This window comes from Petaurus breviceps, unplaced genomic scaffold (assembly GCF_028583685.1).
Source record: "Petaurus breviceps papuanus isolate PSGF00001 unplaced genomic scaffold, PetGlider_PUasm1.0 582, whole genome shotgun sequence".
NCBI classification, from domain to species: domain Eukaryota; kingdom Metazoa; phylum Chordata; class Mammalia; order Diprotodontia; family Petauridae; genus Petaurus; species Petaurus breviceps.
Genome location: NW_027186390.1, coordinates 5,338,305 through 5,353,465, shown reverse-complemented (window position 1 = coordinate 5,353,465; position 15,161 = coordinate 5,338,305). Strand labels below are relative to the sequence as shown.

Genomic DNA, 15,161 nt, shown 5'->3' with positions numbered 1-15,161 from the left:
TAAAAAGCAGAGACATCACCTTTATAGTCAAAGCTATAGTTTTTCCAGTAGCTAAGAGTTGGACTATAAGGAAAACTGAATGCTGCAGAATCAATGCTTTTGAATTGTGAAGCTGGAGAAAAGTTTTGAGAGTCCCTTGGACAGAAAGGAAATAAAATCAGTCAATACTTAAAATTAATTCAGTGCAAGGACCTAAAACAAGTACAAAAGAGTCCTGATGAAAAATGGCATCCATATCCATTGAAATAACTATGGCATCTGAATGTGGATTATTACGTTACATTATTGCATTATTAAACATTAAGTATACTATTTGCTCTTTGTTTTGTTTTGTTTTTTCTTTCTGTAGCACCAATGCAATATTTACAACACTTATGATCACAATCAAGACTGTGACTATTCATATCACATGATGTTTGATCACAAAATATCCCAGATTCTCCAGGTATAGGACAGAACTGAAACATTTATTTAGACACCAGAAAACCCAATCCCCAAACCAGTAAGCCAATTCAATCATAGTAACAAAGATATTCAGAAGCCATAATAACGCTAAAAGCCACAGCATCCATCAGCCTTCCCACAAACCAATACAAGATCAATATCTACTCATGAGCCTATCTGACTCCTTGCCTGAGCATCCTCTCTCCCCCACTGTCTCCCTAGCTCTGACTACCAGCTTCCTGTGGGCTCTGCTTCCCGTTAGCAAACTCCTCCCACCATAGGCTCCATGTGACTATATTTAGCCTATTAGGGGATAGAGTTTATCTTCACAGCAGGGAAGCTGTGGGCTCTGCCGTACCCTTCAGCAAATTCCCTCCATCACAGCTCTATGTGATTACATTCAGCCTATTAGGGGACAGAGTTTACTTTTAAAGCAGGGGAGGTCTTCAAACTCCCCCCTAGGTCTATTAAGGGGCAGGGAAGATCTTCAAATTCCCATTCTCATTATACTTTCTCATGGTTCCTCCCATTCATTCTAATTCTTCTATATAACATGAATAATGTGAAAATACGTTTAATAAGAATGTACGTGTAGGGGGCAGCTAGGTGGCTCAGTGAGTAAAGTGCTGGCCCCGGAGTCAGGAGAACCCGAGTACTGTTCCAGCCTCAGACACTTAACACCCACACAAAAAAACTAGCCGTGTAACCTTGGGCAAGTTACTTAACCCCAACTGCCCTCCAAAAAGGCAAAAAGAAAAAAAAAAGAATGTATGTATAGAGTCTATATTGGATTGCACAGCATCTTGGGTGTGGAAGAGAGGGAGACAGAGAAAATTTAAAACTTACAGAAGTGAATGATAAAAACTAAAAACGAATTAATTTGTAAAAAATAAAGAAATTAATTCATGGGGTGGCTAGGTGGCATAGTGAATAGAGCACTGGCCCTGGAGTCAGGAGGACCTGAGTTCAAATCCAGCCTCAGACACTTAACACAAAAAACTAGCCGTGTGACCTTGGGCAAGTCACTTAACCCCAACTGCCCCTCCAAAAAACAACAACAAAAAAGAAATTAATTCAGACTATTCACTGGAATGTCAAATACTGAAGCTGAATCTTAAATACTTTGGCCACATAATGAGATGGTACTCATTAGAAAAGACCCTGATACTGGGAACGACTGAAGGCAAATGGAAAAGAGTATGGCAGAAGATAAGGTAGATAGTGTCATGGAACAATGAACATGAACTTGGGACAGACTTCTGGAGATACTGGAAGGTAGAAGGGCTTGGTGTGCTATGGTCCATAGGGTCACAAACAATCAGATATGACTGAATCACTGAATGACATCAACAACTTCTCATGTACTTGGCATTCTATTTTATATATATGCCCTATGTGAAAGGAATCCTGCTGTATTTTAATTTCTACAAAAGCTATCACTATTGACTAAAAAAAAGAATATAGTGAATCATGAGGTAGCAAGAGAGTTTTAAGAAACCCATTTGCCTGGAGATTGGTCAGAGATTATGGTGCTCTAAGAATGGTGGTACTATACTCCCTGTACTTCCAATGAAATATCCCTAACTATATGTTCCAATGGTACTATTGGATCTGGTCTGGAGTTTATAGAAAGGCACCCTTAGAAAGGAAGAGAAGGCCTAAGACTGCTTAAAAAGGGACCTGCATAGATCTCATCTAATCATCTTGTGTATGTATATATGTGTCCCCTTGGAAGAATGTAAACTCCCTGAGGGCAGGGACTATTTCATTGTCTTTGCATTCTGAGTATCTAGCACAGTTCCTGGGATTTAGTAGGTGCTTAATAAATTACTTGATTATTTTGGCATAAACCGTGATTGATTCTGGGTCCTCAGGAAATTATACTTTATACAATTTAGCAAAGCAGTAGTATGTGATCTCACAGATGAGAGTGTTGGTGTTGCAGGAAACCATTTCACTGCCCTGGCAGGTGGTGTGGGGTGTGGTCTTCTCAAGTGTAGTGGCCAGGCTGTAGTGGTTCAGGGTGTAAGAAATGAAATAGAACTTCTATTTCCACAAGAAAACTTGTAATATACCATCCATAAGTCATGTATTTGCTGGGAAAGGCAGGACAACAAATGAATTTGAAAGTCTTGGGAATGTTGATTCTGCTTCCCTAATTCTACTGAGATGTGGATGCTTCTTATTAACATATCTAAAGGCCAACTACTCCTTCCTTGTGATTTAGATAAAATCCATACCTTCAAAGGCCAGAAGAGAATTTCATTATGAACCCTAAAGCATCCTGGGTTTCAGCCTCCTATCCATTCAGGGGATTCCTTTAAAAGAATTTATGATTTACCAAGCAAGGTATAAAGAGAATGAGAAATGTAAGCAGGAATGGAGACCCATGTGGGGTGAGTTTTAGGTGTTTTTCAGATAGGCTATGAACCCTGTGATACCTAGCCAGTGGGAGGCAGGTGGGAAATTCAAATTGGAAGCAAGGCATATAAGCCTGGCATTTGTCTGAGGCAAGTGCCATAGTCCATTAGGAACTACCCATTCATTCATTCATTCAGGAATGAATGTAAGAATTAATAAAACCTTTCCTGGCTTCACAACAAATGTTGTCCTTTTTAGAGTGAGCATATTTCTCACAGGGAAAAACAATCCCTGCTGTAACTGTGATTGATGTGCCTTCCCTGAACCTGGACCACAGAAATAAATCTTCAGACACATCCAAGAGACCTGTAAAAGCTATGGTCTTGTAATGATAAAAAGGAAAATGTTTCTCACTCATGACAGTCCTTAACATGATACAAAGAGAAATGTGGTCATTGTATAAATTGTTCTCTTGGTCTGCATACTTTACTGTGTATATACAAGTTGGGCATGGGAGACAGCTTGTGGAAAGGCATTGAAACTTAGGGTATCAGCACCCAGAAGCCTTTCTGGTATGAGGCAAAAAAAGATGCCTGATCAAAGAAAAGACAAGAGAATGTCCCACAACAACAGAACACACTAAGGCAGATCATGAAGCCCTTTACATCAGAAAAAGACTTCTCCTCATTACCAGCAGTGGTAGCTAATAAGCCTCTCCCCACCAGGAGACAAGTACAACTCATTAAATAGGTGGTTTAAAGTTATTCATAACCTTTATTTGTAACCATTAAGGTTATTCACACCCAGCCAGGCAACCAGCAAACAGCTAGCAGAATGCTCCAGTCTTAAACTAAGACTGTTCTTTTGATCTTTTTCTACTAGTACTGAATTAGACCACTGTCTGACTTAGGGTTAGACAATTTCTTTAATACCTGTTAAGTCCCTTATTGCCAGTCTACATCCTCAAAACCCATTTTGGGACTCTACCTAAAAATCTCCCACCTCCTTCTCTCTTTCTCAGCCTCAGAAGCAGTAAGGGGGCTCTGATGAAAATCTTCCTCACATGATTGATATTCAAATGAATCTAGAGATAAGGCCAAAGCAAAGCCATTGGCTGTTCCACATTTCCTGCCATTGCTGTCCCATCTGTCAACAACAAAAGTACTGACTTTTGTGAAACATTCCATCTAATTTTCTTACACTTGTATGGTCTCTTCTGAACCTTAGGTAGACTATAATCCTGTTCTAAAATATGGTGCATCAACAACTGAACAATCTAAAGGTCTTAGTGACTACTTAAAACTGTAGAACTTAAATTTGCTTTGTCAACTTACTGTGCAATCTGGAAGTGAGACATCTCAAGCCTTTGGTCAGCACACTCTATGATCTCCTCATATGATGTTACCTTTAATAAAATAAAGTTTAACATTAAAAAAAATCAAGCCAAAGGTAGTAGAAATTTAGGCTGGCTTAGAAAGAGGCCTAAAGCAAACATATTTGTTGTTTAATAATTTGGTTATTATAGTTTGTTGAATGCTAAGGATATCTTGGTAAGATTTTACTTATTTTAGTTGATTGTGTTTGTTGATGGTTAAAAAATATAAATTAATGGATTTCCTGCTGGATCCTAGTAACCATTTCTAGGAAAAGTGTTAACAAAGAGGTTTAGGGTATATTTAAGTATCTGTGGTATGGTTTGAACTTGTATCTCCTCCTCATTCTCCCTCCCATTATTTTTTTTCTCTATATCACACACCTAGTTATAGGATTTGGACTCTGTTATTTGCTTACAGCTATTGTCTGCCTCCTCAGATCTGGCACCTTGGTCACAGAATCACAGACTGTTAGACAGGAAGAAACTTCAGAGGTCATCACCTAGTCCAACCCATACTTTGACAGAAATCTTTATCTCTGGCAAATGATAATCCAACCTCTGAAGGCCTTCAGTGATAGGCAATCCACTCCCTTCCCAATGAGTCCAGTCCATTTTTGAGACAGCTTTAATTACTAGGGAATTTCTCCTTACAGGGAACTGAAATCTGTCTCTGTTCTGCAGACTCCTTTTATCATCCCTAGTTCACCCAGTCATTCTCAGCAAACAATTATTAAATGCCTGACATGTGACAGATGCTGGAGAGGCAAAGACAAAAAGCCCCCCAAACTGTCTCTGCCCTTAATGAATTTACATTTTATTTGGATAAACAACATATATGTAGAAAATTAAATTTTAGAACATACAAAGTAGCTTTCTTGGGGGGGAGGGGGAACCATAAATGGAGATAGAATGGGACAGATTAAAAAACAGCCTTGTCATAATCATAGTGAAATTTGACGGAACTAGATGGACCACTACCAAGATGAATTTTTAAGCTATGGGGTAAATTATTTGCAGAGTATTTTTTTTTGGCCTGGTACACCTGCATGGTGGCCACTCATACTAATATCTTAAAGGATTCACAGCTCTATGAGCCTGACTCCTGAAGAATTCTCTTTTTTTAGTATTTATGAAACCTCTACTAATAGAGAGAGGAAAAACTAGAAAGGAGACCAGTTAGGAAGAGATTATTACAAGAATCTGGAAGAGAAGAGACGAAGACCTGAACTATGGGGGCAGTTGTATGAGTATAGGAAGGGTACAGATATAAGATATATTGTGGAGATAGAATTTGTAATTGACTTATTGTGAAGGGTAAGAGAAAGGGAAGAGTCCAGGATAATCCAAGATTGCAAACCTAAGGGAACTGGGAGGATGGTGGTATCTTCAATAGAAATAAAGAAGTTAGGAAGAGAGGAAGGTTTGGGAAAGGAGGGTGGGAAAGATAATTATGTCCTTTAGATCTAAGAAGGGTGAGTTTAATCTTTCTTTCATGTCCAGACTTCAAATAATAGAATCTCAGAGATGCAAAGGCCCTGAAGTACTTAAAAACAGCCACCATGCCACGCCCTGTCTTTTCCATGCTAAAACATCCTCAGTTCTTCTAATCAGTCCTTGTGGAATCATCTCCATCCATTGCACTCACCACCCTAGTTATCTTCCCTGGGTTGCGTTCTAACTTTTCAGTGTTGTTTTTAAAATGTGGTGCCCAGAATTAAACATAATATTCTAGATGTGCTGTAGGACTATCACTCCCTTGTTCTGAACATCTGACCTCCCTTAAGGGAGCCTAAGAATGCATTCCTTTTTTTTTTCCTGCAGTATTACATTGGATTGGCAGGCATGGACAGGCTGTCATCTGTATAATTGAAGGGAACTCCCAAATAGTCCTTTTGAGTATCAGAATATGTTGCACTGTTGATTTATGTCGAGCTTTCATTCTACTGTGATTCCCAGATGATTTGCAAGAGGATTGATTATACTTTTAATTGATTCCTGATCCATTGATCCTCTAAACAAGTTTGTGAGATGGGATCAGGACCTCTCAGGATTCCTTGAATGACTAGGAAGGCTTCAACCTAGGGAATTTCTTCAAAGCAGTTACAGTCATACCAGTTACAAAAGAATTTGGTGATAATCCAGCCCACAGGAGATTATCAGTAACATCCCCAAAATAGAAGACCCCTTTTTGAAGAGTTCCTAAAAGATTTAAAAAAAAAACAACACTGGGGCCCAGAAAGCCCAAGTGAGTTAGCCATTGTCACAGTGGTAATAATAATAATAACTAACATTTATATAGCACCTACTACATGTCAAGCACCGTACTTTACAAATATTATCTCATATGAGCCTCACAACAACTCTTGGGGGTAGGTGTTACTATTATCTCTGGTAGAACCAGTAATTGAACCTGGAGGTCTTTGGATCACTTTTTCTACTACTTCAAACTCTTCTGACCATAAAGACCTGACTTCTCTGCATCTAAGTTCCAGAGGCCTCTTTGTACTATCTTCCTTTGCTTGACTGATCCCTGATCCATTGATCCTCCAAACAAGTTTGAGGGATGGGATCAGGACCTCTCAAAATTCCTCAAATAACTAGGAAGGATTCAACCTGGGGGATTTCTTTTTTTGTTTTTTTTGGAGGGCAGTTGGGGTTAAGTGACTTGCCCAAGGTCACATGGCTAGTTTGTGTTAAGTACCTGAGGCTGGATTTGAACTCAGGTCCTCCTGACTCCAGGGCCAGTGCTCTATTTACTGCTCTACCTTGCCTGGGGCAGGGGGGGGCCTCCCCAGTCCCAACCCCTCCCCCAGGAAATTTCTTTAAATCAGTTACAATTATACCAGTTCTAAAAGAGTTTGATGATAATCCAGTTTACAGGAGATTACCAGTAATCTCCCCAAGACAGACCCTGTTCTGAAGAGTTCCTGGAGGAATTCTAGCAAACTTTTGACAAAACTCCTCCAAAATGAAGACGACAACTGGTAGAACAGAAAGCTTTAGGAAGTGTATGGGGCTACTTAGTCAATGCTGGCCTGGAACAAGCTTGCATTTTTGGTTAAGTTTGTGGAAGACTGGAATCCACTCTGGAACAAGCTCATGTAGGTAGAATAAATTGGACAAAGCTGATCCAGAATGTCTATGGATTGAAGGCCATCTCCAGCCATTCAGAAGTGAATGACTGGTTGAGAAAACAATGTCTGAAAATAAAATTTGGAACGATAGCCTTCTGGAAAGGATAGAGCATACCTACTAAAGGTTGTTAGAATGCATTTTCCTGAAGTCTTGACAATTTTGTTTAAAAAAAATTGAATTGAAAAGAGAGAGAGAGAAAAAGAAGACTGGGTACATATGTCAACTAAGGTAGATAACAGATATTCAATTTCAAAAAGGACCAAAGGCATCAGGAGGGTGATGTCTTGACTTGTGAGTTAATTGAATTTAAGTGAGGCAGAGCTAGGCAAAGTCATCAAGCTTGCTCTTTCCTCCAGAGTCACTGGAGTCTAGTGGCAAGACCAAGATGATTGGTGATGGCCCAGAGATAGCACAGAGAAGCAATAGTGGAAGAACAGCATTAAACCAGAAGTCTACCAGAGATAAAATTTAAGAATGGAGGCAGTAGTAAAATTCATAGTCTCAGATCTCTATATGAAATTTCATAAAGTATAAGTAACAAGCAAGGTGAACCAGGTATCCTAAAGGCACACTTGACTTCATAGGTATTGCTAAGATTTGGAGAGATACCGTGTTTCCCCGATAATAAGACCTATCCCGAAAATAAGCCCTCCCCTTACTATGTAAGATTCCTCTAAAATAAGCCCTCCCCCGAAAATAAGCCCTATTGAGATTGCTACTGTAGTGAAGGTGATCCCCTGTGCTACACGCTACATTACGGTACCCTCTGTATGCACCGTCCCCCACCCCGGGTGAAATGCACGCCGCGCTCCGAGCTACATCCAATCAGAGCTGCAGCAGTGAGCGCGTCATCCTGTTCTTCCCTAGCGATTTGCTTGCTGGCACCATTGAGAGCAGTGCTGCGGAGGAGAGCTGAGGCAGGACAACATAAGCCCTCCCCTGAAAATAAGCCCTCTGGTGTTTTTCTTTCCAAAAAAATTAATAAGACAGTGTCTTATTATCAGGGAAACACGGTAAGACCCATGACTAGAATGTGGCACCGTAAGAGTATAGCTTATTTGGGGTGGTTAGGTGGCGCAGTGAATAGAGAGAGCACTGACCCTGGAGTCAGGAGGACCTGAGTTCAAATCCAGCCCCACACACTTAACACTTACTAGCCATGTGACCTTGGGCAAGTCACTTAACCCCAATTGCCTTGCCTTCCCTCCTCCAAAAAGCAAAAAAAAAAAAAAAGAATATAGCTTATTTAAAAGGAACAGAATAGGTAAAAGGTAGGACAGAAGTTAGATAATGATGGATGGATGTATATATATTTATGTGTGTGTGTATTATATTTCTCCAGGACAGACCCCTTTTTGGAGAGTTCCTGGAGGAATTCTAGCAAACTTTTGACAAATCAATTCAAACTGATGGGCGGACTAGGTCAGTTTATTTTAGATACTTAGTCAATATTGGCCTGAAACAACTGGTCAGTATTGACCATTACACAGAAACAGATCCAGACATGTATGGTTGTGTATATATGTGTGTGGGTGTATGTATATAATGTATATATGTATACATGCATGTATTTACATTTATAACTCAGAGTCATAGAGCTATGTATAAGACTCAGAGAAGTTAACTTGCTCATGTTTATACAGATTATGTCAATAGTGGGACTCAAACCTAAGTCTTATTGACTCCAAGTTCATCATGTTATGCTTCACTATGCCCTTCTCTAGAACTATATAATAAAAAGGTATACTTGTATTCTGGAATCCAGGAACCAGCAGGGGAAAGACGGCATGCATTTGGGTGAATATCAATGGAGAAAGAAACAGAAGCAATATTATCTTTGTAATTCACAACAGACCACCTGGATAGGAAAAAGAAATCTATGAGGAGCTTGGGAAACAGTACAAGCTTGACTCAGAGGCATGATGGGGTACTTCACTTATCCAAACTATGGTGGGGCTCTATTCCAAGCAGAGCATATGAGAAATTCTTGGCTTTCCATAATGATAATTTGATCATTCAAAAGTTGAAGTAACCAACAAGGGTGACATCTATTCTGGATATGATTCTCACCAAAAAAGAAGACTTGACTGCTGGAGTGGAAATGATGGGAATTCTGAGGAGTAGTGACCTCTTCATCTTAGAATTTGTGAAAGAGTGGGAAAGGAAAGCCGAGCATAGTCTCATATGCACCATAGATTTTAGGAGAGCAGATTTCAAAACATTTGAAGACAAGATAGGAAGGATCCCATAGCCTACAGTCCTATAGAGGAAGTCAGTATAGGACTGGGAAGTGTTTAGAAATGAAATTCTGGAGACACAAAGAGCATCAATTCCAATGCATGGTGGAGTGAATAAGAAAATGAGGTTTGGGGCCAGAAGACACCAAGTCCTAGTTCTGCTATCCATGGGACCTTGGGCAAATACCTTAACCACCCTGAATTCCATTTTTTCCTATACTAAATGAGGGACTAGATGCTTCTGAGGCCCCTCCAGTTCTAAATCTATAAAACTATGGAAAGGTCTGGTGGGCTATAAAGGAGGAGGAGACTATGAAGAACAGTTAGACTTGTTTGTCTTTGCTCCAGCATTCAGACTAGGAGTAATGGGTGGAAAAGGCAAAGATATAAATTTAGATGACATTGAGAAGAATTTCCTAACAATCAGAGCTCTCTCAAAGTGGAATGGATTATACTCAAGAGTAGCTAGCTACCCCTCAATGGCGGCATTCAGACAAGGACTGGGGGACCATTTGCCAGGTATGCTGTGGAAGGGAGTCTTCTTCAAGAATGGGTTGGAATTAATGGTCTTTGTGGTCTCTTCCAATTCTGAGGTTATGTGTGAAAAGGAAGAATTGTCTTGAGACATATGGATGTGGATGTCTAGGGAACTCATCAACCAACTTAAATTGTTAAAAGGAAGATGAAAGCAAGTTCAGGGGATAGAATATTAAAACAAAAGTATGGTATAATTCTGTAAGAATAGAGTTAGGTCATGATCAATCTGTAAATTTGTTTTGCTTGATTGCATTATTTCTTGGGGTTTTGTTTTTGTGTTTTTGCTTTTTGGAAGGCAATGGGGTTAAGTGACTTGCCCAAGGTCACACAGCTAGTTTTTGTGTTAGGTGTCTGAGGCTGGATTTGAACTTAGGTCCTCCTGACTCCAGGGCCAGTGCTCTATTCACTGCACCACCTAGCTGCTCCCCCCTACTCCCCACCCCGATTGCATTATTTCTTACAAGGGTTTTCTTTTTCTTTTCTAGTATGTGCTTGTTTGTGGGGAGGAGGGAGTAAGAAAAAAAATTAAGGCTTTATAATTGAAAAAAATTAATTAGAAAAAAAAGCAGTGTTAGGAGTGCTAAAACTCAGAATGAATTGAGAAAATTCCTTTGGGGAAAGAGAGGAACTAGGAAAGGATAGGTTTTCTGCTCAGGGTGGATGGGACAAAGAAAACAAAGAAATGAAAAAAAGGTGGAACTCATCTCCTATTTTACTAGTTTTCTTTGCCAAAGAGAATTATCGCTGAGTTAAAAAGGATAAAGCAAAAAGAGAACTGATATCTTAGATAAGTTGGGAGATGGTAAGAGATTAACCTTGCTAAATTCAAAGCCCCAGCCTCAGTTGACTACATCCTAGGCTTCTAAGAGATTCAGCAGTTGCAATTGCCAAGCCACTGTCAGTGGTCTATGAATAATCATGGAAGACAGCTGAAGCATTGTCCAGCCTCTGACACATACCTCTGACACACTGGCTAGATGACCCTGGGCAAGGTCACTTAAACTTTCAGTGCCACAGGCAGTTTTCTAAGACCATAAGTTGCTGAGAAGGTACAAATTTGCTTTAGGAAGGGAAATTCTTCATCGGGTATAAGAAGACTGGAACGAGAAGTATATGTGGTTGGGGGGTGGGGAGGGTTAGGTGGGGGTGAGGGAGTTATGATGGTATGTTATAAAGGATTTGAATGCTGAACAGGATTTTGTATTTGGTCCTGAAGGTAACAGGGAACCACTGGAGTTTACTGAGTATGGGAATGACATGGTCTGATCTGTGCTTTGGGAAAATCACTTTGGCAACTGAATGGAGGGTGGACTAATCTTTTAGTGATTAGCAGCTCCCTTGGATCTGGAAACTCCTAGGCCGCTGGGTTCAAATGCTTGTTCTCTCTGCAGTTTCCTGAAACTTCACTGGACATTACCCTTGTGTAGGGAGAGTGAATCCTGTTGCTCAACAAGCTGTCTCCATAATTATGCAAAACACTGATGGGAATCCTTGACAGACAGGAAATATATCACATGCAACATATTTTTTTTCTCTTTGCCAGATGTGATCAGACCACACCATGAACAATTCACCTTGGACATGATCTATTCCCCTCTATCCTTGGTTGTCCTAAGATTTAGTGTTAAGTTGGCATTCCATGTCTTCAGGATTGCATTAAACCTCCAGGAATTGGCCTTCTCATCTTCATAATGTACCCAGAACTACTTCAATATGCTATCACTCACAGCCAGGCTCCTCTTGCAGACTGTCTAGGTCTCCCTGGTAAATACTAGGACTTCTAAGATGGTTTCAGTTCTTTAGAGGCAAAGGCCCTGCCTCCCCAATGGTGGCAAAACTGTGATCAAGCAAGTCAGGGGTGTCCAGATTCCCGCCAAATGCCTGCACTACTCCCTAACCACAAAAGAACCAAGCCCTCCAGGAATTTCTCAGTACTAACCTGTGCTGGGGGTTCATCTGGCCATCCTTGTCCCCTGGGGGAACCCTGGATCTGTTTATTAAAACAAAAACAAAAACAAACAAAAACAAAAAAAATGGGGGACTAAGAGTCTAGCATGATTACAGGGCACTAATCACCATCATAGTATGAGGCTGAGTACTTCCTTCTGAGCCCATGTTTACTTTCTGTTCCCTTATGAGATACCAAGTCTTCACAATACCTGAACTTTGATGATCTACATGTGGAACAATGGTTAAAAGCCCAACACAATTTCAGTATACTATGATGCCCTCTGGCCTGTGTAACACTCCCGCAGTCTTCCAGTGTTTCATGAACTCCATAGTTCATAACCTGTCTGTTCCTTAAGGATGTTTCCTGCTAGGGCCTGTCCACATGCCTCAGTTCAGACCATGGATCCTACTTTATTTTTCAGTTTTGGTCAGAAGGCAAAGTCATCTGTGGAGATGACATGCTTAAATACTCTTGAGATCTTGACCAGCTTATTCAGTTCATCTAAACCAATTTAGCTCATCTATAGCACCATCATCTCTTTGCAAATGTAGAAGAAGGTCAGTTTGGGAGGAGATCAGAATTTGCAGCATGTTTTCAAGTGTCAGGAAGCAGACCTAGATCTTCAGGTCAAACCTCTGTTTGTGTAGAAGATCCCAACAAGCCCAAAAGACCAATCCCTGGGATTTATGGGGTAATACTACTAATTCATCTTGTACTTTTCCAATGTGACAAACATCCTTATGGACTTGCTAAAGAAATAGTGCCATTTCTAAAGGTCTCCGGAAGCTGAGCAATTATTGATAGATCTCAAATTCCTTTCTATTCCAGCTCTGACTTACTCCAGCTAGTTCTGGCAGCTTCTGATTGAGTTGGACACCTTGGAGATGTTAGTATGGGCCATCCTCTTACAGTTATTTCAATCCTTTCTCCACCCTTTCTCTTCTTGGTGCTCCAGAACTCCAGCAGAACAAAACTCAATCCGGGAGAACTCCTACCCTTCAGGCCACGTTTGAAACCTAGTGGCACCACCTAGAGGGGGTCAGACACTTTGTGGAAGCAGAAATATGTCACCAAAACCCAGAATATGTATAGTTACAGTCAAAAAGAACACTGGATTTGGAGACAGAACCAATGTTTGGCCCCCCAGCTCTGCTACCCACTACTTGTGGACCCATGGGAACACTACTGTACCTTTCCAGACCTTTATTTTCCCATCCCTTTCCATTTTAGAGTTTGCATACAGCTTGTGAGCTAAACCAATGTGAGGTCTGCTGGGTCTGCCTTTCTTCCCATTCATCCGCTACACTCTGCATTCACCTGTATCACCTGTGTTTCAAGATGGCAGGATAGCAGGCCAGTATTCTGTTGGAGAAACCAGTGTTCTTGGAATATAGCCTACCTTGTGTGTTCCAGGAATTCTGAGAACACTAAACCCCAGTTAAATATCTTTCCTCATTTGGATCTTCCAACAAAAGGAATCCTATATGTGGGCTCAACTATCCTCCACTCACAAGGTCTTCACCCTCCCTTTGAAGGGAGTACTAACTGGAAAAGACTTGCTTCATCTGTGTTCCTGAGAACTGAGTATAAGGTCACATAAGATTCTTAGCAACACTATATGCTGTTACCTGAGACTTCTGATGGCCCTGAATTTGACCTGACCCTAGCCAATATGTGATTATGTTTGAGGCCTGTGAGTCAGGGATCCTTTTGGGAAGCCTGTGGACCTTTAGATGTCCCAGTGAATAGATTGTGATCTCCCTTACTTATATCAGGGATTTGTGCCTTCATCGCAAGATCATGACACATAGCCTTAAGAAAATAAGTAATTTACTAGCCTGCTCTAGAATGTTCAATGTTCATGGAGGCCATTTCTTTCTCAAGGCTCTATATAGCTAAGCCTGTTCACATACCTTTTTTCAACCAATTAATTTCCTATTTTTGGAACACTATATTTATTCACTGTAGAAGAGATCAAAGTCCACTTCTTTAATTCCCACCCTTAGTCAGAAGGTCAGGCAGAATGGACTAATCACAGCCTTTAGCAGAACTTCCTAAAGTCAGAATCAATTTACTTCATACCAATGAGTTCTGTTAAACAATACTATCCACTATTCTACCCCAAATATTTCAATTGTAAATTATACTTTCTAATCTTGGTTCTTCCTGACTTTCACTCTTCGGATGAAGAAGGTTCAGCCTCCTAAGTGGAGGTTAGTCAAGGAGAACTTTAGATCATCCTCTGAAAAGCCAAAGCTGCCTACAAACAATTCATTGACCATCTTGGACCCTCCAGGAATCCCAAATGTGTAAGTACATATTACGTGTAAGTTCAACCCCAAACAATCCTCTAGGATAAGGAAGATGATTACAACAAGGTGCTTCCTGGTAACCCAGTTGATAAGCCCTGTGGTCTTCCACCTTAATTCCTCCTCTCTAAATCTAATCCATCTTCTACCAGTCACTATTCCACTCTGTGCATTCTGACTTCCACCAAACCTGATGGCTAGGAAAGAGGTGTTCATGATCTGTGCCATTCTGGATTCAGAGTACCAGATGGGGATGTGGATGTCTCTTAGTAACTAGTCACCTGGGAACGATATGACTCAGATGACCAAACATGGGAACCAGAAGATAAGGTCCCTATCATCAGCACAAGCTAAAACTTGAGACCCTGAGACTTATCCTAAGAAGAAGAAATGGTAAGGATTTGGTTCGTTAAGAAGCTAGAATGGGAACAGTTAACATACAGGTGTGCCCTGCTAGAATGGGAACAGTTAACATATAGGTGTGCCCTGTCCAGAACAGCCCACAAAACACTTGGCCTTGACAAGACTTGACAGTCTTGGTAGTGTTCCCTTTTTACAGTTCTCTTATAACTCACTGTAATTCCAACATTTCTTCTGTCCCACTTGGCTCAATTATCTCTGCTCAAGGCTACCCTCCTGGTTGCAAAAATTCAGATTCCAGTATTTGCCTATGCTCATTATCTTCCTGCTCTGGTCTGATGCCTCAGTCTCCCCTGTATTCCCTACACTCTTACAAACACATGGCACAGTAAATCTGACACTTCCCATCCCTCTGCTTATTTCTGTTCAAGTTGTAGGCCATGTTAATTCTT

At 40.6% G+C, this 15,161-nt stretch overlaps 1 protein-coding gene across 1 annotated transcript in view; it reads right to left on the bottom strand.

Moving 5' to 3' along the window:
* The window catches only part of CAGE1 (cancer antigen 1), a 123,000-nt gene that overhangs the window by 17,271 nt on the left and 90,568 nt on the right, over window positions 1-15,161 (bottom strand). The window contains exon 13 of the mRNA XM_069103527.1: window positions 4,140-4,210. Within this exon, the coding sequence (XP_068959628.1) occupies window positions 4,140-4,210 (71 nt within the window). The remainder of the gene's footprint in view (window positions 1-4,139; window positions 4,211-15,161) is intronic.